Source organism: Phyllostomus discolor, chromosome 3 (genome assembly GCF_004126475.2).
Source record: "Phyllostomus discolor isolate MPI-MPIP mPhyDis1 chromosome 3, mPhyDis1.pri.v3, whole genome shotgun sequence".
NCBI lineage: Eukaryota > Metazoa > Chordata > Mammalia > Chiroptera > Phyllostomidae > Phyllostomus > Phyllostomus discolor.
Window position 1 is genome coordinate 118,945,263 of NC_040905.2, and position 26,146 is coordinate 118,971,408.

Genomic DNA, 26,146 nt, shown 5'->3' on the forward strand with positions numbered 1-26,146 from the left:
CCCGTCCCGTGGAGGGTGTGGGAGAGACAACTACACATTGATATTTCTCTATTAATCTCCCTCTTTTTTCTCTCCTTCCCTTACCCTCTCTAAAAATAAATAAAGTCTTTAAAAATAAATAAATACACAAACACTAACAAAAATTGATGAGCAAAAAAAGGCCCATGCATAATTTTTGTGATATTAGCTCCACAGATAAGCAAAAAAGTGCTCACATAATAACCCTAATTATGTAGAATCTCTTTTGATAATCTTTTAAAATTGTGAAGCAAGTCCCAAGTTTGTGAAGACTAATATAGAAATGTACATATCTAAATAATAAAACATCATTAATTTTTTGAAAATATTTTTTATTATAAAAGGAAAAGAGGGCAAACTAGTGCGATGTTTAACATTGTATTGAGAGACTAGTGCATCAATACCTGATTTGATAGAAGTAGTTCCAGTTCTCATTGAGGTCTCAAGGTGCTCATCAGATATTTTTAGTTCTAATTTTACTCTTAATGTGTTTCATTCCTTTTTTTGTTTAGTTTTTATTTCATAATCATAAACTTAACTCTGCAAACCAGCTAGACTTGGAAGGGGTAAGGAAGGCATGGAACCCAATGAACTGCATTGAGAGCATGAAGATTATAATATGTTCCAAGCAGGTGGAGGTGAAGGGGTGCTCTCCTGAACTACAGAAGGAATGCTTGGGTGATGAAGATAAAATGGAAGTCAAGTTTATTAGAGTTGTCCGCAGTCAGTAATGGTGATTTTCTTGCTGGTCTTGCCATTCCTGGACCCATGGTGCTCCATGGCTGTCACAGTAGCCATGCTGCCTTTCACCTAGCCAGAGACAACATATTTGCCATCCAGCCATTCAGTCTTGACAGTGCAGATGAACAACTGGGAACTGTTTGTATTGGGTCCAGCATTTGCCATGGACAAGAGGCCAGTACCTGTGTGCTTCAGGACAAAATTCTCACTATCAAATTTCTCCCTGGAGATGGACTTTCCACCTGTGCCATTGTGGCGTGTGAAGTCACCACCCTGGCACATAAATCCTGGAATAATTCTGTGAAAGCAGGAGCCTTTATAACCAAATCCTTTCTCTCCTGTGCTCAGAGCATGGACGTTTTCTGCTGTCTTTGGAACTTTTCAAACAGTTCGAAGGAGACACGGCCCAAAGGCTTTCTGTCAGCAGTGATGTCGAAGAACACAGTGGAGTTGACCAAGGTTGGACATGGGAAGGTCCCAGGTGGCGGTGGCATCTGTAAGGCAGCCTTAATGTGTTTCATTTTTGAAAATAGTTGCTTGCAAATGTAGGTGCTGCAAGATAGCAAGGACATTAATAAGGCACAATTGTGAAGCAAGGGATATTTGTCTCTGAGAAGATAGGACCTAAAGAGTCCAGTAAAGAGACACAATCAAATTTTTCTTTAAGTTGAATGTCAGATTGCAGCTCTATACATTCCATTTGAAAATTGGAAAGTAGCGTATTTATGTCTACTGGAAATGGAGTCGTAAATATAAGAAAATATTGATTATTTTCCCTGAAATCTTGAATTCTGTTTTCTTATACCAAATTGAAAAGCAAGGCTGCATTTTGTTCGCAGGACTGTGTTTAGCCAACGTGTCGAATTGCATAAAATTGTTTGCCTTGATTTGAGTTTGCCATGATTTTAGTTTCATTTGGAACGCTGTTATGGTTTGAAACATAGTATTGATAAGTTGGTTTTCACCTTGAAGACACATGTTTAATTCATTTAAATGCACAGTTAAATCCACTAAAAATGCTAAATTCGTAAGCCAGTGTTCATTGTCAAGCTCTGGCACAAATTTGTTTTTTGATACCATAAACAACTTGATAACATGTCACAAATCATAAAATCTTTTCAATATTTGGCCTTAACTTAGCCATCTTACTCCCAAAAAGTAAATGATGTTGCCATAGTCAGCATCAATATTTTTAAGGAATTCCTGGAATTGGTGATGATTCAATCCTTTGGCTCTTATGATGCACACTCTTGGTGATGATTTGCATGATGTTATCCATTTTTAAAGCTTTTGTGCATAAATTTTCTTGGTGTACTATGCAATGATACTTCATCAAACATGAGTTTGATGCAGTTTTATCATCTTCTATTAATTTTACAAGTCTCTCTCTTTTACCTGCCATCACTGGGGCACCATCAGTAGCTATACCAGATATTTTGACAATGTACAAAGAAAATCGCTGTAACATATTTTTTATTCTTTTGTATAAATCTCTTGATTTATTTGTGTCTTTTTATTTATTTTTTCCCCATTTTTCTGCCTTTATCCTCCTTCCACCCTCCCATCCCTCCAGCATCCCACCCTTAGTTCATGTCCATAGGTTGTAAATATAAGTTCTTTGAGTTCTCTGTTTCCTATACCATTTTGACCTCTCTGCATCTATTTAATGCCTACCAATTATGCTTCTTCCCTATACCTTTTCCCCACTATTCCTACCTTCCCCCTCCCCACTGAAGACCCTCCATGTGATGTCCATTTCTCTGATTCTGTTCCTATTCTAGTTGTTCGCTTGTTTTTGTTTTTGTTGTTTTTTTTCTTATGGTTTTTTTTGAGGGGGGGCAGTTCATTTGTTGATAGTTGTGAGTTTGTTATCATTCTATTGTTCATAGTTTTGATCTTCTTTTTATTACATAAGTCTCTGTAACATTCCATATAATAATGGCTTGGTGATGATGAACTCCTTTAACTTGACCTTGTTGGGGTAGCACTTTATCTGCCCTTCCATTCTAAATGATAATTTTGCTGGGTAGAGTATTCTTGGATGTAGATCTTGCTTTTCATGACTGCAAATACTTCTTTCCAGCCCCTTCTTGCTTGCAAGATTTCTTTTGAGAAATCAGCTGATATCCTTATGGGAACTCCTTTGTAGGTAACTCTTCTCTTTCCTTTCCTCTTGCTGCTTTTAAGATTCTCCCTTTGTCTTTAATCTTGTGTAACTTAATGATGATGTGCCTTGGTGTGTTCCTCTTTGGGTCCAACTTCTTTGGGACTCTCTGGGCTTCCTGGACTTCCTGCAAACCTGTTTCCTTTGCCAGATTGGGGAAGTTTTCCTCCATTATTTGTTCAAAGAAGTTTTCAGTTTCTCGCTGTTGTTCTTTCCCTTCTGGCACCTCTATAATTCAGATACTGGAATGTTTCAGGTTGTCCCAGAGGTTCAAAAGTCTCTCTTTGTTTTTCTGAATTCTTGTTTCTTCATTCTGTTCTGGTTGGATGTTTATTTCTTCCTTTTGTTCCAAATCATTGATTTGAGTCCCAGTTTCCTTCCTGTCACTGTTGGTTCCCTGAATATTTTGCTTTATTTCATTTTGGGTATCTTTCATTTGTTTTTTCATTTCTTGAGCAAGCTCAGTCAGATCTTTGAGCATTTTGATTACCAGGGCTTTAAATTCTCCATCAGATAGGTTGCCTATTTCCTCATTGCTTAGCTCTCTTTCTTAAGTTTTGCTTTGTTCTTTCATTTTGGCCCTATTTTTTTTTTGTTTGGGGCACCTGTTAAGTTGTAAGGCTGTGGGGCCTTAGGTATTCACCCAGGCAGGGCAACCTTCCTTGCTGTGCTGCGGCGCTGCTTGTGGGGGAGGAGCCAGAGAGGAAACAATGCAGCTCCCCTGGTCATCTCTAGACCACTTTCCAACAAACTCTCGTGTGAGACTGGGAGTTTCTCCCACCGTAGCAACCGCCATAGTCAACAGTCAGCTCTGAGTCTCAGTTCCCCCTTAAGTCAGCCCCGCCCACACAGCCCAAGGCCTCGCCTCAGGTTCTCTCTGTCTGCTGCCTTACTGGACTGGTTGTTCTGTTTGACTATTTCTTTAATTCCGTGTTTGTTGGAGTTCCATGTAGTTTGATTTTCTGACACTCATGGTTTTTTACTGATTTTAGATTGGTCTCCTCCTTTTGGTTGTGTGAGGAAGTGAAGGATTTCTACCTGTGCCACAATCTTGGCTGCAACTTTCAAAGGCATTCATAGTCCTTATTTCATCTCTCACAGGGCATAGGAATGTGGTACTAAGGAAAAGAAGGAGTCAGGAACCTAGCCATCTGAGGGATCAGTGTGACCTCATCAGCATCATGGAAAACTGGAGCTTCAAGTCAAGTGTGTAAGTTTTATTTATTAATTTTTAGAGAGGGAAAGGGAAAGAGAGGGAGAGAAACATCAATGTGTTGTTGTCTCTTGAGCGCCCCCCACTGGGGACCTGACCTGCAACCCAGTCATGTGCCCCAACTGGGAATTGAACCTGTGATCCTTTGGTTCACAGTCCAATACTAAACCCACTAAGCCACACCAGCTAGGGCTCCTTTCTCTATTTTCTTGAGATCTTCTCATATAAGCCATGTATTGCAAGTCTATGTTTGGGTTCATTTTTCTTTGCATAATCCAAGGAATCATAAATTATGTCAAAGCCATTTGTCTTGCCACACCAAAATGGGTTCTGAATCCAAACACAAAGATGGTATCTGGTGTGGTCTTATACATTTTGGCTAGTTTTCCCTAAATTTCTGTCTTAGGTATGGTTGCCTTCCCAGAGTGAAGGACATGAATGACCATTTGTTTCCTCTGAAGTAGTCTGTTGTTATGAACTTCCTGACTTCCTGGTCTGGATAGTTACTGTATCAGTCATGATGGAAGCTGATCTTCAAGCAGCCAGGGAAGAAAAGCTAAAGCAAAACTCTCTTAAGTTATTTCAAATGAAGCTTTCACCAGCGAAAGCGGTCGCTAAATTTTCTGGTTTCTAATCAGCTAAGAGGCAAGAGCCTTAGGGCAAAATAAAAAAAAAAACTGTTGGAAAAGTCCATCATGGAAATGATAAGAGATGCCCTTATATATGTGTGCATCTGTCTGTCTGTCTGTGCATTCTTAGAATGTGCAACCTGGCCAGGCTCATCTTGCTGACCCAACAGATTTTGAAGACTTAGTATAAAAAAATTGTATAAAATATCTCACTGGTTTGTTTTACTTTTTGAAGTGATACTCCTAAAAATTTTAAAAGTACATAAGTGAATTGTGCTGCTCTAGATATTTCCTCGGAGGCATCCATTAAAATTTTTTATGTGTGTAATTTTCATTTTAGTTGGCCCACAGAGAAAGTCAGGAGACCTTTCCTCAGTAGTTTTAACTGTATTTTCCTGTCAAATATGCAAATAAATCTAAATATACATTTGGCATGTTAGGGTTCAAATTTTCTTTGCATAAACAAGTCAAGCAATAACTAGTTTCTTCAGATTCTTTTGCATATTTGTAGGAAGCCCCTATACTGCTACTCTCTCTCTTTTGTGTGTAGAGCTGTGCCCTAAAGCCCTGGGCCCTTGAGAAAGGCAATGAGGTGCAAATGCTACCTCAGCCTTTTTTTTGCTACTACAACCTTTTGTGTTTACTCTTAATGAAACAGGTACCAGTTTTGGGGGATGTCCCCTTTGCTCCTCTAACCCCTTTGGTAGTGAACATGATGGGACAGTTGTGTTTTTTGATGTTCCCATGGCCACCAAACTCCTCATCATGTGCCCATTCCATCTCCTGGACCTGCCTCCTATGAGGCTTTCTGCCTTTCTTGTTCAGACCCAGTCAGTGACCTGTGTGGCCTTTTTCCAGCTGGTCCACACAAATCTCTTAGTAGCTCAATTATCTGCCCAGTATTTACTTTCCTAGTTCTGTTTGCCATGACAACCTCTCCCAGAGACAAAAAACCTGAGTGTCCCCACCCAGGGGCACTTTCTGTCCTGGGCACTGCCCAAGGAAATGATAAAGCAATAGTTCTTGCTTGAAGCTGTACATCTTAAAGAATGTGTGAATGAGAAAGGAACATTTATTTGTGCCTCCTGTTGATGTGCAGGTTCTATGGAAAGTAACTTCACAGGGAGATCTGTTCATAAATTCCTGACTGAGCAGGTTATGGTGGGTAGTCACACCCCAGACATATAGCCTTTTAGTAAAAGGTTTATATTTGCCTAAGCATGCCCTGTCCATTGTTTCTGTGCATCTAGGTTAGCACAACTTTGAAATAAGCTGTGACCACCCTGAAGAGAATACATAATCCTGTTAACCTGTAAACCAATCCTGGCCTTGTCTTCTTCCACCTCCACATAATCTTCCTTACCTTCCCTCCTTAATTTCAAATGCATGAAAGAAACTGCAAAACTGTTATTCTGTGGAGCATTTAAGATCTCACTCCCTGGCATATGTAATCAGTTTGATTCAACTAAACTCTTATAAAAATCTGTACAGGTTTGGATGTTTCTTATGTTGACAGTCAAGCTGGAATACTTCCCAGCCAGTAATACATACCAGGCTGATGGTCCAACATTACTGCAAAACTTTTATAGTGGAAATTCCAGTGCTGTTGCCTTATGTCATTGGACTGTTGATAAAGAAACCTGCACACCTATAGAGACCAACTGATGACACTGCCAGGAAGCAAGGTCTCACACTGCTCCATGAATGACAGTTTTGCAATTTCCTTTTGTATATTTGGAAATGAGGAGAGAATTTGTGGAAAATTCTCCTACATGGAGGTGGGAGAAAACAAGGCAGGGATTGGAATGCAAGATAGTTAATGAGATTAGGTATTCTCTTGGGGGTGGTTACACACTAGGGGGGCTCTGAAAAAGAGGCATTTCAAAGGTGTGTTAACCTAGATGCACAGAAACAATGACCAGAGCTTGCTTAAGGCAAATTTAAACCTGTTATATTCCTAGGGGGTGACTACCCACCACGACCTGTTCAGTTAGGACTTTATGAACAGATTACTCTGTGAGGTTACTTTCAGTCATGAATTTGTCAGATTTATTACATAGTCTCCTTTTCTTCAAAACTTTAATGATACCAAGAATCTGTTGAGCAGTTGTTATAACCTCCACAAAATAGGCAACATGAATGCGGACTTTTCTGGTATCACTACTCCTGAAAGACCAAAAGCTCGGGATGCTATGCTGGCCAGAACATTTGAACTTTCCACAAGTGGTTGCTGCCTCCAGTGCATCTGACAACACTGGGCTGGAGCTGATCAAGAGATAATCATGGAACTCATGATTATCCAGGGGAGTCATGGCTAAAGGGGATGTAGATGAGACTTTCAGAATCAGCTTTTAACCTGGAGTTCCTGCTAGGGGTCAGAGGATAGCATTCAGGAGAGCACAGATTTGGAGAGGAAATCATTAAAGTAATCTTTTCTTTTCCATACTTTTGCTTTCTAAAGTTTCAGTTACCTGTGCTCAACCACCATCCAAAGTATTAAACAAAATATTCCAGAAATAAACAATTTGTAAATTGCATGCCATTTTGAGTAGTATATGACTTCTTGTGCTGTCATCCCTGCTCCAGCCCTTTGTCCAGTGCATCATCCCTTTAGCCCCAATGCTAGTCATCCAGAAGACAATTCAGACTGTTGTGGTATCATAGTGCTTGTGTTCAACTAATCCTTACTTTACTTGAAATGGCCCCAAAGTGCTCTGGCTGGTGTGGCTCAGTGGATTGAGTGCTGGCTTGTGAACCAAAAGGTCGCTGGTCCCATTCCCAGTCAGGGCACATGCCTGGGTTGTGGGCCAGGTCCCCAGTAGGGGGCGTGTGAGAGGCAACTATTCACTATATCTCTTGCACATTGATGTTTCTCTCCCTCTCTTTCCCTCTCTCTAAAAGTAAGTAAATAAAATCTTTTAAAAAGGAGAGAAAGAAATGGTCCCCAAATGCAAGGGTAGTGCAATTCAGAAATGACAAAGAGAAGCCATGAAGTGCTTCCTTTATGTGAAAAGGTATATGTGGGGACTTCCGGCAAGATGGAGGAATAGGTGGATGCACCGTACCTCCTCGTACAACCAAGATTAGAAAACCAATAATTTACAACAATAATTTACTATCAGAATAACACCCAGATCCGGCAGAAGATTTATCTGAATGGAAGTCGGGCAGCCAAGAAGTTGAAGTAGACGCATTCATCCGGACTGGTAGGAGAAGATAAGCCAGGCGGGCGCGGGGCTGGCTCGGGTCGGCAGCGCGCGGAGGTCGGGGGAAGGTTTGGTGCGAAATCGGCGCAAAAGCCATCCGGTGCGCAAGAAGGCAGCGGTGATCCCTGAGTACGCAAGCTGCGGCTGGCAGACCCAGAGGGGTAGCGATTGTGGACCAGGGCAGAACTCGCGGCCCAGAAGCTCAGACAAGGGTCTGAGTCCAGGGGAACGGAACTACCACCATTGTTTTCTCCCGCCCCGCTCCTGCTCCCGCCCGCCCCCACTTATAACGTCACAATCTAGCGACTGGGGTGCCCAGCCCCGGTGAGCACCTAAGGCTCTGCCCCCCACTGTAACAAGAGCAACCAGACCGGGGAAAAAAAAAAGGAGAGACGGGGAAAAAAAACCATGTTTTCAACAGAGCAGATCAGTCCCCCAGGACTCATCCTTTTGAGTGACCAAGAATTAGCCAATCTATCAGATGCGCAGTTCAAAACACTGGTGATCAGAAAGCTCACGGAACTGGTGGATTTTGGACGAAATCTAGATGAAAGAATGCAGAGTACCATAAAACAGATGCAGGAAGACACGCGGAGGAGAGCCAATAGTGAAAGGAAGGAATATGAGTCTCAAAACAATACAGTGGACCAGAAGGAAGATAGAATCAACCAAGCAGGAAAGCATGATGAAATAAGAATTCAAAAAATTGAGGAAAAGATTAAGAGCATCCAAGACACCTTTAAACGTCCCAATATCCGAATTATAGGGGTACCAGAATCGGAAGGGGAAAAGCAACAGATTGAGCACATATTTGAACAAATAATAAAGGAGAACTTCCCCAATCTGGCAAAGGGAACAGTCTTCCAAGAAATCCAAGAAGCTCAGAGAGCCCCAAAGAAGTTGGACCCAAGAAGAAACACACCAAGGCACATCATAATTACATTAGCCAAGGTAAAAACGAAGGAGAGAATCCTAGAAGCAGCAAGAGGTAAGGGGACAGTCACCTACAAAGGAGTTCCCATCAGACTGTCAGCTGATTTCTCCAAAGAGACCTTACAGGCAAGAAGGGGCTGGAAAGAAATATTCCAAGTCATGAAAGACAAGGACCTACATCCCAGATTGCTCTATCCAGCAAAGCTCTCATTTAGAGTGGAAGGGCAGATAAAGTGCTTCTCAGATAAGGTCAAGTTAAAGGAGTTCATCATCACCAAGCCCTTATTTTATGAAATGCTAAAGGGACTTATCTAAGAAAAGAAGATTAAGAAAAGACATGTATAGTAAAAGGACGGCAAACTCACAAATATCAACAACCACACCTAAAGCAAAACCAAAAGAAACTAAGTAAACAATTAGAACAGGAACAGAACCACAGAAATGGAGGGCACATGGAGGGTTAGCAGCAGGGGGGTGGGAGGAGAAGAGAGGGGGAAAAGGTATAGAGAATAAGTAGCGTAGAATGTAGGTTGAAAATAGATAGGGGGAGGGCAAGAAAAGTATGGGAAATGTAGAAACTAAAGAACTCATAAGTATGACACATGGACATGAACTAAAGGGGGAAATGTGGGTGGGAGGGGGGTACAGGGTGGAGGGGGAGAAGGGGGGAAATGGGACAAATGTAATAGCATAATCAATAAAATATAAAAAAAAAGAAAAGAAAAAAAAAAGAAAAAAGAAAAGGTATATGTGGTATTAAAAAACATTTGATGGAGTAACCCTGAAGATCTAATTGGCTTTATTAAATCATTCATGAATGCAGTGTGGGGCAGCAGTTGGGTGTGGGGAGCACCCCATTTAGCAAATAGAAAGGTGCTCCAAGGGGCTGTACAGATGGAAGGTTTTAGAGAAGGAAGATGAAGCAAAGGATCTACTAACAAATGAAAGGATTGTTTTGGGCAGAACATCTTTTTTTTGGTGGGAAGAAGAGAACTGAAGGTTTATTATTTTTAAAGATTTTATTTATTTATTTTCAGAGAGAGGGGAAGGAAGGGAGAAAGAGAGGGAGAGAAATATCTATGTGAGAAAGAAACACTGATCAGCTGTGCCCGAACCAGGGACTGAACCCGCAACCCTAGCACGCTAGTACCCTGACCAGGAATTGAACCAGTGACCTTTTGCTTTGCAGAATGAGGCCCAACCAACCGATCAACAATGGTCAGTTGTGGCAGACCAAAGGTTTTTTTAAATCATACAGATTGCTGCTTCTTTTTATGGGGGGTGGGAGATGGAGAGGCTTCTGTGACAGATGACCTCATTTGTGTTGACCAGAAAATTCTATACTGGTTGATTATGTTTCTGGCCCTGACTGGGTGGCTCCCCAATTGGCTCAGTTGCTTGGAGTATAGTCTCTGGCACCAAAAGTTTGCAGGTTATATCCCTGGTCAGGGTGCATATTACAAGAGACAAATGATTGATGTTTTTCTCTCACATCCATGTTTCTCTTTCTCTTCCCCCTTCCTCTCTCTCTAAAATCGATAAACAACCCTACAGCCCTGACCAGTGTGGCTCAGTTAGTTGGGTGTTGTCCCCCAAAGTGAAAGTCACTGGCCTGGAAATAGAAAAAAAAAAGATTGTGTTTCTGTGAGAAGTTAAAACTTCAGTTAGATGAGATACTAAATTTAGTTTTGGTATCATGGACTTTAGTGTGAGTGATACCATTTTGGGTCTCTGTTTTGCTCTTTAGCTACATATATGTATGTATATATATGAAAAAACATAGGATATATAGGGTTCAGTACTATCTGTGGTTTCAGGCATCCACTGTAATGGATGCCTGTGAATAAGGGGGAACTATGTACATTTTTATTTTCACTAACCTCCAATTGAAAGTTAGCATTTTTTCAATACAATATCTATTGGGAACAAATCACAGCAGCTTCTGGGTCTCTGTCACCAATAGAAATTTTCATATCACATTGCAATTGTTGCAGGTATCTTAAAACACTTTTTACATTCTATTCTACTTCAAAATTAAGATAGTTACCACACATCAGATAAGTATATTTGATCAAAAGATGTTTTAAAGAAGTATTTTTATAACCATATTTCCATTTAATTCATTTCTATGTATCCATACAAAGTTTGTTTTATGTATTTAAAAATATTATTCTAAGAAGGGGTCCACAGAAAACTCTAGACTCTGGCACAAAAGAGGTTAATAACCCCAGATTTGGGAACTGCTCACAAACCCAAATACCATCACGGGCCAGCTGGAGGCCTGAAAACCAGGGTCAGTTTTCATTTTCCTATGTTTGAAGGAAGAAAGATTTCCCCTTGTCTTTAACTCTGCTGTAAGAAAAACTGCATTAAACACCTGATATAAATGGCAATTGACACTGGCTTCCATGTCACAAATACTAGAGTGGAAGGAAGACTGTGGTAAACTGCAAGCACATGCCCCAGCTGCTTCTGGCTGCAGCTGACCCTTGCTGAGTGGGAACGTGGGTCCAGGATGGTCAGAACCCTCAATTTTTAAGAAAAGCCAGAAGTTTGAATTTCTTCCTACTTCTAGTGTCAGTGACTATTAAAAAAAATTAAACACAAAGTTTTAGCTACGTAGAACCTATCTGCAGCCTGCATTAATTTTTTTTTTTACAACAGGGGAAGGGAGGGAGAAAGAGAGGAAGAGAAACATCAGTATGTGAGAGAAACATCGACTGGCTGCTTCTTGCACATCCCCAACTGGGGACCTGGCCTACAACCCAGGCATGTGCCTTGACTGGGAATCAAACCAGTGACCTTTCAGTCTGCAGGTTAGTCATCAATCCACTGAGCCATACCAGCCAGGGCTAAAAAATTAAAAAAAATTGATTTAAGAGAGAGAAGTAGGGAGAAACATTGGTTTGTTGTTCTACTTATTTATGCATTTGTTGGTTGATTCTTGTAGCATGTGCCCTGACTGGGGATGAAGGCCCTTAATCTTGGTGTATATGGATGATTTTCTAACTGAATGAGCTACCTGGCCAGGGCTTCAGGTTGCCTTTTGCACCAGGCTGCATTTCACACCAGGCCACAGCTGGGACCTTGGGTCTCAAGGGAGTAGCAAAGAAGGTAAAGACAGAACCTTGGAGAGCACTGCTATCTATATACAGTGAGTAGAGGAAGATAATGCTGGGGAAGGAGACAGACTGACAGTGGAAAAGGTGGGAGGGCCAGGAGCAGGAATGTCAAGTAAGGAAATATGACAACTACTTAAAAGACAGCCTTTAAAGAGAAGTGAGAGGTATATTTTTATTTTTTAAAAAGATTTCATTTATTTATTTCTAGAGAGAGGGGAACGGAAGGAGAAAGACAGGGAGAGAAACATCAATGTGTAGTTGCCTTTTGTGCACCCCATACTGGGGACCTGGCCTGCAACCTAGGCATGTGCCCTGACTGGGAATGAAACTGGTGACCTTTTGGTTTGCAGGCTGGCACTCAGTCCACTGAGCCACACCAGCAGGGCAGGAACTAGATCTTTTTTATCTTTCTCTCCAGGTCTGTGCCATTCTTGGTACATTTTATGCAGTGCTCAAGCAATGTTTGCAGAAGCATAGGGATTAAGAGCAGGAACTCTAAGCCACGCTGCCTGGGCTGGAAACCTGGCTTTGCCACTGTCTGGCCACAGCTTTTGACCTTTCTGTGCCTATTTGCTCATCTGTAAAATGTAATCCTCACACCTTTGTGAGGAATAGGTTGAACAAGTTATATACTCAAAGCACTCAGAACGGTGCCTGATACTTAGTAAGCCTTATGAAAGTGTTACCCTATTATAAATTTTATATATTTAATATATAAGTATTTCATTATTAAATGTTAGCTTTGTTATTAAATGGTTTCATTTATTTTGTATGCTAGTGCATCCTCACTGTCCAGAACAGTGCCTGGAACATTATAGATACTTAATAAATATTTGCAGAATGAGTGAATGATGGATTTCCCTTTGCCCTCACTCCAGAGCCACACTGTCCTACTAATTAGGGGTGGGGTGGGTGACAAGGTGTTCAAGAGCCACCAGGGCCTAAATCAGGGGTTTAGTAGAAGTTTGTGGGCAGGCCTAGGTCATAGCTCTCAATTTTTGTCCGGGAAAACGTGTCTAACCTAAAAAAGAACTTCTGGAACCCAGGTCAAAAGTAAGTTGGGAAAAAAGCTGCATGTATATGTACCAGGAATAACTTCCTTTGTCTTCTTTTATTCAATACATTCAAATTTCCTTCTCCAGGCTAGGCTGATTAGAGTGCAACTTGTAAGTTAATTTGAATTTCACTTTTTGTTCTTGGTCTCACAGGGAGTCCAGGCTTCAGAACACTGCAGATCGTTCATATAACCAACAAAGGAGTGTTTTGCAACCACACAGACCTGAATTCAAATCAGGACCTCAGATCCTTGGCTGCACTTGGTCTCTCCCTGAGTCTCACTTTTCTTACCTACAAATTGGAGATGTCTTTACTTTCTTAAAAGGCTGTGATGGGAAAACAATTAATTGTGCATTTTGAAACCATTTAAGCCCTATAGAAATATCAGTTATTATCGGATCTTCACATTGGTTCCCATTGAAGCCCATAGTAGGGCTTCAGGAAGATAGAGTAGCTCCTTATCAATAAAAGGCTGCGTGACCCCCAACTCTGATCTCTGCACAAGGGTCCAGAGGGCCTAGCATTCCGGTCCCAAGGCTAGTCAGGGGCAAAGCTGTGAAGGTTTGGGTGGGCGGTCAGTGCTGGACCAGACTACAGTGCTTTCTTGCAGGTCAAACGTCGCAATCCACAAACCCTGGTAAGGATTTAAGAAACGCATTCCTTAAAGATGATGAAGTGGAAACCGAGACGCAGGGAGAGGGTCAGAGTGTGCTGTCAGGGGAGAAACCTTATAGCAAGAGGAGGTTGGTGCAAAAACAACGATGAGTCTGGTTTCCTGCAAGGGGAATGGAGCGCAAGAGCTCGACATCTTAAGTGAAAGTTAAGAGGCTGTGAAACTGGTCAAAGGAATTTCGGTTCCGCCCAGCAACTCCGGGCTTTGACTACAGTACAGTCCTTGGACGCCTCGGGCCCCTTGCTCCGCCCCCAGAGGGTAATTAGACCGTACCAGTGTGCCTTTTTAGGGGTGAAGGCAATCGTCGGCAAGTCTTGTAGAGCGAATTGAAGTTGTTTGTTAGAAAAAAAAATGATTATATATATTATTTGAAAAATTTAGTTAATATGCTTCCTTCTGTCTGCTCTGCTTTCTATGCTCTCTGAAGAATGGTAGGAGTCTGGCCATCCTTCCCCCTCTATTTTCCGCACTTGGTACTTCCCGCCGCGGAACGTAGGCGGGGGAGACATACATAAACCCCAACCCAGGCAGCGGGTGTGCTTAGTGCTCGAGGCGTCGGAGGGCTCCGGTGTTTGAGTTTTATCGCGTGTCGGCCAGTGTGCGCGTGCGCCGGCATGGCCTCAAACGGTATGTAACGGCGCGAGGCAGCCGCGGTGCGCAGACCCGGGTCCTCGTTCCTTCCCAGCTGGGCTTTTGTTTTTTTGGAGGGACCTGGGCGGCGATCGCGTGTAGGATTTTCTCGTGCCACCGTGGCGGGAAGCAGCGGGGAAGGATGTTAGGGGGTAGGCCTATGGCGCCATCTTGTTTTTGCTTCTCTGGCGCCTTGCGCGGGGCGGGACGTCGTCCATTCGCAGCCTCTTACTTTGAGGTGAGGGTTGGGAAGCACGCTGCTTGGTGATTTGAAATGTGAGGTACTGATAGAAACGCCCGGTCTCTGTAGCCCTTTCCCCCACAGTTCTCAGCCGAGTTCGGGCCCGCTTTGTCGCAGTGCTGCATCCGGGCACTCCGTGCGCGCACGCGCTATACTGGCCCCTCCCCCCCCTTCGCTGCACGAGCCCCCCTCCCACCTCGAGTTGGTCCTGCTTTTTGTCGCCAGACCCTCGCTCGGCTGGGGAGTCCGCAGTGCCCGTCCGGTGTGGACCCGGCCCTGCCGCCTCTCTGGTTCCCTTCGAAAGGGGCGGGACCACTCCTTTCGCGCCTCGTTTGCCACGCAGCTAGGGACGGAGACCCGGAATCCGGGCCGCGTGCCCGCTTAACGGTTGGAGGGGGGAGGGTGGGAAGTCCTGAGGGTCGTCCGACGGACTAAGGAGCCGCGTCTGAGCGTTTTCCCGCCCAAATTTACTCTTTCTGAGGTGGGAACGGAAAGGAGCGGCTGTCCAAGGCCACACCCTCTCCCGGTCCTTTCGCCTTTTCCTGAGGGGGAAGCACCTCATTTACTGTGCGGAGAGGAGAGTTTGATCTGGCTATTGCGTCTTCATTATGGCGTTTTAAAAGCGATTTCGCTGTCTTTGGTTCACCCAGTTCCCCTCAGCGCCGGGAAAGGCTGGGTGAAGGAGAAATGGGGTTCCGTTGGAGCCACAGGGGTTGGAACATGAGTACCAGTTAATTTGTCTCCTGAGGTGTGAACACTTTGGTGGTGATCTCTTAATTTGGGGTCAGAGTTCTCTTGGTTACTTGGCTTTGCATTAAAAATCCACTTTCCCAGTCTCCAATATTGAGCAAAGGGTGGAATGGCCTCTTCGGAGACATTCTTGTCCTTTGGATCTTGTTCTTTGGTTGAGAGAGTGGCCACATCTAGAACACTGTTGCCTCCTGCTCCCAACTTTAATTAAAACCCATCTCAGCCCTCGGTGGCGTGGCTCAATGGATTGAGCACTGGCCTTCGAACCGATATGTCGCCTGTTCAATTAATTCCCACTCAGGGCACGTGTGCAGGCCAGGTCCCCAGTGGGGGGTGTGGGAGAGGCAACAAAGCGATGTTTCCTTTCCCTCCCCTCCTCCTCTCTAAAAATAAATAAAATCTTAACAATAAAAGATAGTATTAAAAAGTGGATTGTTAAACCCATCCCACTGAGGTAGCTCTGACTTTAGCTTGACTTGGGGGATAACTTCCACATAGAGTGGGCGTGAAAAGGAGATGTGTGTAAATTTCTGATATCAATTGCATTTGTGGAAAATTGTGGCTTTCCCCCAAGACTCTTCGTTTTTCCAATGAAGCCTCTTGATCTCTATAGAAATTTGCTTTTTCTTTGCTTTATTGTGTTCTGAGGGATGGCTGAAGGTGATGTACTTGTATTTTTCTTTTGCAGACTATACTCAACAAGCAACCCAAAGGTGAGTGTCATTTCTGGGGCTTCCAGAGTTTTTGGAGGGCAGAGGTTGCTGAGGTATTTTGCCATGATTGCTGTTTTTTTCTTTTCTCCAGCTATGGGGCCTACCCCACCCAGCCTGGGCAGGGTTATTCCCAGCAGAGCAGTCAGCCCTATGGACAGCAAGGTTATGGTGGCTACAGCCAGTCAGGGGACACTTCAGGCTATGGCCAGAGCACCTATGGTTCTTATGGACAGACGCAGAACAGTGAGTCTCTTTTAAGTGGGTCACTCCGCCTCTTCCCTGCTGTTTCTGAATGTTGCTTTTCTTTACCCTAACCAGTGCTGAAATGTTGAAACTGTTTTTGTCTTTCTAACCCTTAAAACTCTCTGGGATCTGAGTCCTTTCAAACAAAAATGCTTATTGGTTTCTAATTCTGTTTCCTTTTATTTTCTTTGACTTTTTACTTATGCTGCACTTTTCCCCATTTCCCCTCAGCATGAAAGTGAAATGTGGGGGGAAAGTATTCACTAAAGGGAGAAAGTTTTAGGCTTTTAATACAGAACAGGGAGAAAATGATTTGCCTGAGGATATTTGAAGTCAGGCTGTAATGTCATGTGCTACACTGAGAGGTGGAATATACCCTGAGGTCCTGAAGTATAAGTAATGTGGGTTTTCCTATTTGTACTGTAGGCATATGAGCAGGTTAAAAGGATGTTAATGAATAGGGAGTTCTTAGGCTATGGTTAGTGGTTCTTGGAGGCTGGCTTTGGGATGGGTGGCATGAGATTGGAACTATGAAGTTGGCATAAGTTGGGGCATTAGCCTTAGGGTAGAAGAGAAGGGTAACTTGACCATGAGTTGCAAGATTTCTAAGCAGCTTCTAAGATGCCTTTTTTAGAAAAATTTAATATAATTTTAAAATTTAAGATTTTTCTAACTTGCTATTCTGAAAATTGATTTATTAGGTTAAGAGGCTGACTTTTGTGTGGGTAATATTAGGTAATATGTAATATTATTTTAAACCCATTCCTTGTCTTTTTTTCTCTTTTCTCTAAGCTTTTGTGACTTCCTTTTTCTTTTCCATGTAGCAGGCTATGGCACTCAGTCAGCTCCCCAGGGATATGGCTCAGCTGGTGGCTATGGTGGTAGCCAGAGTTCTCAGTCATCTTATGGGCAGCAGTCCTACCCTGGCTATGGCCAGCAGCCAGCTCCTAGCAGCAGCTCTGGAAGGTAAGGGGGTGAATTTGGGGGTGAATTGATACTGAATGATAATGTGATCTGCAGTAGGAGCAATTATAAGGAGTAATAGGTGGGTGTGTCTTTGGGTTGAGAGTTCAGAGAATGGGATGTTCTGAAAGTGAAAGGAAATAGGGATGTGCTGACATTATGGTTTTGTCTTTTTCCTTTTCCTTAGTTACGGTAGCAGTTCTCAGAGCAGCAACTATGGGCAGCCCCAGAGTGGGGGCTATGGTCAGCAGTCTGGCTATGGTGGACAGCAGCCTAGCTATGGACAGCAGCAAAGCTCCTATAATCCTCCTCAGGGCTATGGACAGCAGAACCAGTACAACAGTAGCACTGGAGGTGGTGGAGGGGGTGGTGGAGGTGAGAAGATGTCTTCAGTTTTGCCTCATACCTATTTTATATAATATTCTGCTTGGGCCTTGCCCTGACAGAGTTCTTAAAAATCTTGATTTCTTGTTCCCTGGCTGTCTTTTTATTTCTATTCATCTGTCCTCTGGTGTTGTTGAACTCTTTAATGTACTTCACAGTTTTTTTTTTTCCCCCTTCTTAAAGTATCTTTTCTTTCTGACAGGTAGCTATGGTCAAGATCAGTCCTCCATGAGTGGTGGCAGTAGTGGCGGTTATGGCAATCAGGACCAGAGTGGTGGTGGTGGCGGTGGCTACGGGGGAGGCCAGCAGGACCGTGGGGGACGAGGCCGGGGCGGTGGCGGTGGTTACAACCGCAGCAGTGGTGGCTATGAACCCAGAGGTCGTGGAGGTGGCCGTGGAGGCAGAGGCGGCATGGGGTAGGTGTTTTGTGAGCCAGGGAACAACATCATTGGGTTGGGGGGTGGTATGGTGGGTTGCATGAATATTCAGTCTCTTAGAGCATGGTTATCCTTATTCTAGGGATTTATCAGGGCTTTGATATGGAGGCATTGACTTGTTCTCCATCCCCTTTTATTTTTGTGAGACCTTGGGAGCCTGAACTCCCACCCATACCTCTGAGTACTGACACTTATATTTCCAAAGGAAAAGGAAACAATATATGGGTGCGTATGGATTGGAGTCATTGATATCCTAGGCAAGAAACGTGGAAGTAAAGGCTTCTTTTCTCTGCAAGGGAAACCGATGATCCCACTCCTGGTAATAGGGAAAGTTGTTAATGGTTAACCTGATTTCAACTTCCAGGAATTGGTTACTCTTCCTGTATTTTCTAGTCATTTGAATCCATGAATTTGATTTGTAGTAATTTGAGTGACAGTGATGATTTTGTTTGTGACTTGGTTTGTGGGGCTAATGAAGTGTGCACACCTTTTGGACAAAATACACTTGACAGTGGTATCCCACATATTTGCTCCACTGTTCCCCTTCTCCTGGTTACTTGTCCAGCTGGACCTTCTTCCCTTCCCGCTGTAGTTGTTGATTTGAAGTAAAACCGTAGATTTGATGTTAAAGCATGCGTCAAATCTGTTGGTAAATATGATTTGAAGGACCATACTCTTGTCTCCCTTGAAGAGGGGTGGAATGTCAGTGTGCTACTCCATTTTTTGAAAAAATAGGTTTTTAAAGTAAGAGTTCATTAATGGTAAGTATTCAGAGGTGGGTGGGGGCGATCTCAAAAACCGTACAGAAATGAGGAAAACTCTGTTGTGTGCGTGTGTTTAATGCAAAACTTTAAAAAGAAAAACAACTGTTATGTGACTGTTAACTTGCTCTGCATTTTATGTGCCACAGGTATGAAAGGTGACATTGCAAAATACTCCGCTCTTCTCGCAGTGTAGAAGGGGTGACCCCGGTGGTTGGGGGAAATCAAAAACAGCTCAGTAGTTAGGATAGGGCTTAGCTAAGTTTGTCTTGCTTTAAGGGGAAGTTGCCTTTGGTTTTGACTTTTTATGGAATGGGGTTGGGTCTGCTTGCTGCTTTCAAAGCAAAAACCACAAAAATGTGTTCAGGGCTACCCCAGCCTGGTGTGAAATGTCTTCTGGGTAAATTGGGTAGGGTTTTTAAACCAACTACTGGGTTGTCAACCACTTGCGACAAGAGGAAAAAACATCTGCTACGCCGGAAGAACAACCAAGGAAAATGGGTCATTTTTTTTTTTTCTCAGAGGAAATAGATATATAACATTTTCAAGCAAAATTCTTGGGAAAAAAAAAAGCTGTGTCTAAGAAATTGCACACGTGTGTGTGGCACACTGAAAGGTAAAGGTCAGACAAGGTTGGTCAGGAAGGGGAATGTATTTTAGCAGCCACTTGTATCTTTTTCCCAAAACACATACCCTTGTTTGGGGAATATTAAACAAACAAAAAAACGCCCGTTTGTAGCCGTTGGAAGCTTCATGTCCTTTCTTCTAACTTGTCTTCTCCAGCGGAAGTGACCGTGGTGGCTTCAATAAATTTGGTGGTAAGTGAACAGAGTTTCCAAAATTCCCAACTCCCAGCAATGCTTTGTCTGATTGTTCATTTGCAGATGTTTTAGCGTGTTTTAAGTGTCAAAGGTTTTGAAGTGTCCAGAACCACCTCCAGAAAAGGGGTGGGGTCGAATGCTACCTGCTGCCATATGTGTGCTAACCTGGAGGCAGGCAGGGGTAAGACTCAGCAGTCATCCTGTACCAAATTGGTTTGACATAGGTTAATAAGAGGTGTTTAATAAGGAGTGTTGCCACACCTGGCACTTAGTGACCACAATTATGAAAAACTGGAGAGTGTGCTGGAACACAAGCCAACTTGGCTTTAGGATTTTTTTTTTGATCAGTGTGTTCAAGGTGTGTGTGTGTTGTGTGTGTGTGTAACAACCTCCAAATGTTTTTAATTCTGGAAGAGGGATATGAAATGCTGCCCTGTCCTGAGAATGGTGAAGTTGGTATAAACATGTTAAATACTGAATGGTGTCAACTAAATTCTACATATATGTATTTAAATTCAACTCAGATGGGCAAATAGAAACTAGCTGTGGACTACAAGAAAAGTTGGGAGCGTGTGTGGCTCATGGGAAATAACCAGGTCTTAAACAGCACAAACTGAATTCATGAAAAATGGCAAATTTGAGAAGTCTCCCAGTAAGCTGGAACTTTTCTGGTTTGGTTAACTAACAAAAGGTTTCTTGTATTTGTCTCATCATTTAAAACCAAAGGCCCGGGTTCACAATTTAGGTGTCATTGAATGTGGGTACAATATTTATATATGGTGAATTCAGAGAAACTTGGGTCAAAGATGGTCTGGGAAAAAAATAGGCTGCATTATGGAAATAAGATTTCTGGTCTGTTCCCTGGGACATGCTTTAAAAACACAATAGTTATTATGTATTTTTTTTTTTAATTTTCATGTGGTTTTGGGGAAACAACATGGTTTTAAGAATGGTTTCTAAAGAAGAAATTAAAAATTGTTCCACAAGGAATAAGTGTCTTTGGTGTTCAAGTTTGGAGAAACTGGTTGGATGTATATCACATTGCTGGTGGTGAGCCCATTTCTCTCTGGGGTGAGAGAACAGGGCCAAGCTATGAGTTGCTTTGTTGACTTGAATGGGTTTTCCTCCTGGCCACCCCAGTCTTTGCTGGGGACATTTCCCAGCTTGAGCTGGGGGAGGCAGCATTTTCTGAAGTGTGGAGTTGTCCCTGTGGGGACTCAAGTTACATACAGATGTTAAGAAAAGACCTGTGTCTTCTTTCCCAGCCATGCCTAGGATTTTCTCTGGGCAGGCAACACAGGACAGGGTTTGGAGTGAGTCTGTGAGCTCTTAACTGATATTTTGAAGAGTATGGATTTGGTTTTAAGTTTTTTCCTTGTCTGTCTCTATCTGTTGACTAACAGCTCACCTCTTCTTGTTTTTTTTTCCCCCCCATGTCACTTAAGGCCCTCGGGACCAAGGATCACGTCATGACTCTGGTGAGTCCGCAGGTGGCATGAAAGAATGGCTTAAGTGGTATCAGGACTTGTTCTGGATTTAAATGTTCTTTGAAACAATATGAAGAAGACCAGGGATAGGGAAGGAAAATGAAGGCAAGGGAGTTTGGGTGTCTCTGTAGTTAGCAGAGATTTATATAAATGAGCATATCTGCAATAACTGATGGTTTCCTTCATCAGCAATTTAGTAAGTCTGGCCCTGGCCCACCGAGATTCTGGCCCACTCATTCCCCAACCCACCAAGGGCTGGCCAGGATTAGAACATTACCAGCGGTTCAGAATCCCTCTGTGCCACTGCCAAGCACTGTGCACCCCCTGAAGGGAACCCCTGTTCTGACTGTTCTGACTTGTTAAACAGACTTATTGTGCCTCTTTGTGAACGTTATGTTACTGGAGTCATGTAATAGGTGTTTTGCGTTTGGCTTCTTTCGCTCAATGTTAAGTTACTGAGAATCGTCAGTGTTGCTATCTTGAACGAGCTCATTTCAAAAAAATAAAATTTAGGTGGGGGGAAGAGTCAGGTAATCTGCATTTTTAACAAGTCTCAGAAATGCTGGTGCATCTATGGACCATGTGCCAGAACTGTTGGTTTAAAGTAAAGGTTTTTTCTTAATAATTTATTGATTATTCTACTATAGTTGTCTCATTTTTTCCTCCCCTTTACTCCCCTCCGCCCTGTACTGCCCCTCGCACTAAAGTAAAGGTTTTTTAAAACGTGAATCATGACCAAATTAGTGAACACAAAGACTTACAAAGGGGAAGCATTCACTGTATTTTTGTATTGATTATATTTATACTGGATTTCAGGTGTAAAATAGGGCTTTGATTTTGTTCTTCAATTTAAAAAGTTTACAAATGTGTAGTTATTGTGTGAAGTTGGGTAGTTAACTTGAGCGCTGCTTGAATGTTTATTAATGTGTTAGGGTAGTTGTAAAACTAATTTTCAATTTGTGAAAGGACTGTCGTAGATGCACTCAAATCTTAAAAAATGAGGATGTGGATTTTTTCATTTGTTTGAACTAAACCAGATATATTGGTGGCTTAGAATTTTCCTTTGAAAGTTTCTTATCAGGTATTTCTTAAAGTTGGGTCAAGAGTCACTGACTCGTTTTGTCTTTGCTTGTTTTCTCTCTTCTAATTCACATTTCCTTTTGCATTGTATGAGCAGAACAGGATAATTCAGACAACAACACCATCTTCGTGCAAGGCCTGGGCGAGAATGTTACAATTGAGTCTGTGGCTGATTACTTCAAGCAGATTGGTATTATTAAGGTACTTGTGGAGCAGAGTGGGTACTTTCTGTTAGTTTCAGGCTTTTGGATTCCACACAGTAAAAATATCTTAACAACGGTGTTAAAGCTTAATTTGTAGAAGAAGGAACATTAGCTGTTGCCATTTTCTAAAAGAAGTAACAAAGGCGTAATTGATGAAAGGAGTATGTTAGACTTTTGAATTTGCAGTCTATAATCTAGTTTTTTAATAGAATGAGAGACACAATAATAAGAGACACAATTGTAGTCATTGCCATGTTACATGTGAGATAGGAACTAGAAGAGAGGAGCTGAAGTATGGTTATGATAAGCCCCAGATTCTGGAGGAGGAAGGTGGGTGGGTACAACTATGTGTCCTATAAGCCTGATGTTATCTTACGTTGTTTTCTTCAGACAAATAAGAAAACAGGACAGCCCATGATTAATCTGTACACAGACAGGGAAACGGGCAAGCTGAAGGGAGAGGCAACAGTATCATTTGATGACCCACCTTCCGCTAAAGCAGCTATTGACTGGTTTGATGGTATGTATGAGCAGGCTGGTGGGGGTTGGGGAGGTTAGGCAAGCAAGCCTTGGGAAACGGGCTAAATTTTGAGGGTTTCTTTGACTGTTTCAGTGTTTACTTTATCTGCTGCTTCAGTAGTCTTTATTTTTTGCTTATGTCTCATTAGATTATAAATCTTTTCAGGAAGGCAGAGTTGTTGCTTGTTGCTTATACCTAATGTGCTTTTGGGTCCACAGGTCTTGATACTATGAAAAGCCTCCTTTTTATATTTCCTTTATTTCTTTAGGTAAAGAATTCTCTGGGAATCCTATTAAGGTCTCATTTGCTACTCGGCGAGCAGATTTCAATCGAGGTGGTGGCAATGGTCGTGGAGGCCGAGGACGAGGAGGTGAGTTATTTTCTGATGCTAGTGTAAGGAGGTGATGTTAAAGGCGGGGGGGGGGGGGGGGATTGTGAGGGCTTGCACAGAAAAGAAAGTTAGATTAAACCACATTTGAAAGGAAATCAGACCCAAACTTATCTGCACTAGGACCCATGGGCCGTGGAGGCTATGGAGGTGGTGGCAGTGGTGGTGGTGGCCGGGGAGGATTCCCCAGTGGAGGTGGTGGCGGTGGAGGACAGCAGCGAGCTGGGGACTGGAAGTGTCCTAATCCGTGAGTGAAACTTTTTTTCTCAGTCTTAATATGTGTGCCCTTCGTTGTGGTAGAGTTGTGTATTTTCCAAATTGTAAATTCAAGACCACAATGATGAGACAGATATGGTTGAGAGCTTTACCTCCTTGGTAAGGTCCGTGTGGTGGGAAAGGTATTGGACTGGGTTCCTTAATTTGCAGTTTCTGTTCCTGCCTCTGCTCCTGAGAAGCAAGCCTTTGGCTTTTCTAAGGCCTCAGGTCTCTGTTTTCTCATTATATCTGTAAGGTTACTGGAATTTGTTCCTAATTCTAGGTCTTGCCTACTCCCTACTCCTACAAATTAATTGTACTTTTCCTCAGTACATGTGAGAACATGAACTTCTCTTGGAGGAATGAATGCAACCAGTGTAAGGCCCCTAAACCAGATGGCCCAGGAGGGGGACCAGGAGGCTCTCATATGGGTAAGGAATAGTTAGAGCTGGTAATCAGAATTTGGGATCAAAAAGCCCTTAATTTTAAGCAGGAGGCTGGGGGAGGATAGGAGGGTTTTGTGGGCATGTGATATATTACATTTCTTTTTTTCTAGGGGGTAGCTATGGAGATGATCGTCGCGGTGGCAGAGGAGGCTATGATCGGGGTGGCTACCGAGGCCGAGGCGGGGACCGTGGGGGCTTCCGAGGGGGCCGGGGTGGTGGGGACAGAGGTGGCTTTGGCCCTGGAAAGATGGACTCCAGGTAAGTGAGACTAAACTGAAATGAAAGAGTAATTGAACAGAGATCACAAAATAGTAAGGTTTTGTTGAAAAAAGTTTCAGATAGGGGGCTGGATTGTTAAACTGAGATTGTAACCATGATGGGGAGGGTAGAAGGGGAGGAAAGTTAATTTTGGGAAACTAATCTGTACACTCAGTACTTAAAGAGATATGACATTTCTTGGTTTAGGATTTTGGGGGTGGTGTGGGTGGAGAGGTTGGTAGCTCAGACCTTAATGGATACTCTTTTTTTTTTGGTTTGTTTGTTATTTTGCAGGGGTGACCACAGACAGGATCGCAGGGAGAGGCCATATTAGCCTGCCAGCTGAGGTTCTGGAACAGCTTTTCTTCTATGCCCAGTGTTACCCTCATTATTTTGTAACCTTCCAGCTCCTGATCACCCACGGTTTTTTGTGTCGGACTCTGTAATTGTTACCATATCTCTGGTTCCCATTAAAAACCATCATTTTAGTTAAATTTTCTTCCTCTACCCCCTCTTCAGAGGATTGATGTCTGGGTCAGGAATGTGGGATGTTTTTCTTCAGGTCATCCTGCTTAGCAGGAACTGGAATAAAATGTTTGGTATTTGGTCCAAGGGCAAAAAGGTCAAGCAGTCTGTCTCCTTGAAAGTAGAGATTAAACTTTCTCTCATCATAAAGTTGGATGTATGGTTGGGGTAAATGAACACGTGATGTCATGAGTGTTGCCCCCAAGTATGTCCAACTCTGGACAAATTTTACCACATTTATTTACATGCTGATCTTAGTGAGTTTACTATTTACAGCTGCCAGGACTCTTGGCTCCTGACAGTTTTCAAAGGGTGGGGTTCAAATCAAGTTTACCTTTGGGGCAGTATTCAGTTTGACCCTGTTGGGGGAGCAAATTGGGTCTTTGGCACTAAGGAGAGTAACTACTCACTGCAGAGGCACTGTGGCCTCACTCTATGGGCAGAAAATAAAGTGCTTGGGCTATGTGGCTTGCTTGGGGTCTGAAGGAAGAGGCAGGATTGAGTTCTAGTGTTCTGACTTCGTTTTCATTCTGAAGGGAGCAAACTTGCATCCCAAAGGTTTGCTTGCTTAGGCCTTTTATATTTGAGGATGTTAAATTTGACTGAAGAGGTTTGGGAATGAGCAGGTGGTAAGAAAGGGGAAGTTTAACGGTGAGTGATCCCGTACCTTTAGTTTTCTTGAAGATGAGTCCTGGGTAGATAGTTGGGGTAGGGAGATGGGGCTACCTAGGACTCGCATCCTACCTATAACCAGAGGGCTGTCATTGCTATTTTGAGATTTTGGGCTTGTTTGAGCTTTAATGATTAGGAGTGGGAAGCCCTCACTTTCAAGGTGGTAGTGTTGGAGATGGGGAAAGGGTGAAACCAATGAGTTGAAACCTCAGAAGAGAGCCCCTCAAACTTTTAATGCCTTTCCTGACCATGAGAGTCCCTACTTCTCCCAATTCTCAAATTGAGTTTAGAAAACTTGCTTGTGCCTGCTAATAAGTTGAGCATGTACTTTAGCTATACAGAATTGATTTAGAGCCAAGAGCAAAAAAAGATACTTTGCCGTCAGATTCAAAGCTTTTAGAGTACTTGGGATCCCTGATTGGGAGATGCTTTTCTGTTTAAATAAAGTATGTTGTAGGTGTTTTCTAGAGTTGATTTTCGTTCTGAAATCTCTGGTGACTTCAGACAGGGAAGGTATGGCTTCTTAAAAAAGTAATAGCTGCTTTATCCTCCCTAGTGAAGTGGGGGGTGAAAAACGAAGAGTATGCCAAGTGGCTAAGCTCCCAGGCAGTTTT

The 26,146-nt window shown here is 42.9% G+C and overlaps 1 protein-coding gene and 1 pseudogene across 2 annotated transcripts; one reads left to right on the forward strand and one right to left on the reverse strand.

The window, feature by feature from the left end:
* Positions 1-522: 522 nt before the first annotated feature.
* LOC114506240 lies at positions 523-1,268 on the reverse strand (annotated as a pseudogene).
* A 13,011-nt stretch (positions 1,269-14,279) lies between these two features.
* On the forward strand, positions 14,280-25,006 carry FUS (FUS RNA binding protein). Of its 2 annotated transcripts, none has more exons than XM_028505609.2 (15): positions 14,280-14,382; positions 16,065-16,089; positions 16,181-16,332; positions 17,160-17,298; positions 17,483-17,670; positions 17,882-18,095; positions 19,661-19,695; positions 21,144-21,176; positions 22,363-22,466; positions 22,859-22,988; positions 23,257-23,358; positions 23,500-23,623; positions 23,962-24,062; positions 24,188-24,335; positions 24,630-25,006. In XM_028505609.2, the coding sequence occupies exons 1-15, from the start codon at positions 14,370-14,372 to the stop codon at positions 24,667-24,669; spliced, it is 1,548 nt and encodes a 515-aa protein (XP_028361410.1). In that variant the 5' UTR covers positions 14,280-14,369; the 3' UTR covers positions 24,670-25,006. The 2 variants fall into 2 exon arrangements, with proteins under 2 accessions (XP_028361410.1, XP_028361403.1); XM_028505602.2 differs by having other exon boundaries at positions 14,281-14,382; positions 17,157-17,298.
* The last annotated feature ends 1,140 nt before the right edge of the window (positions 25,007-26,146 follow it).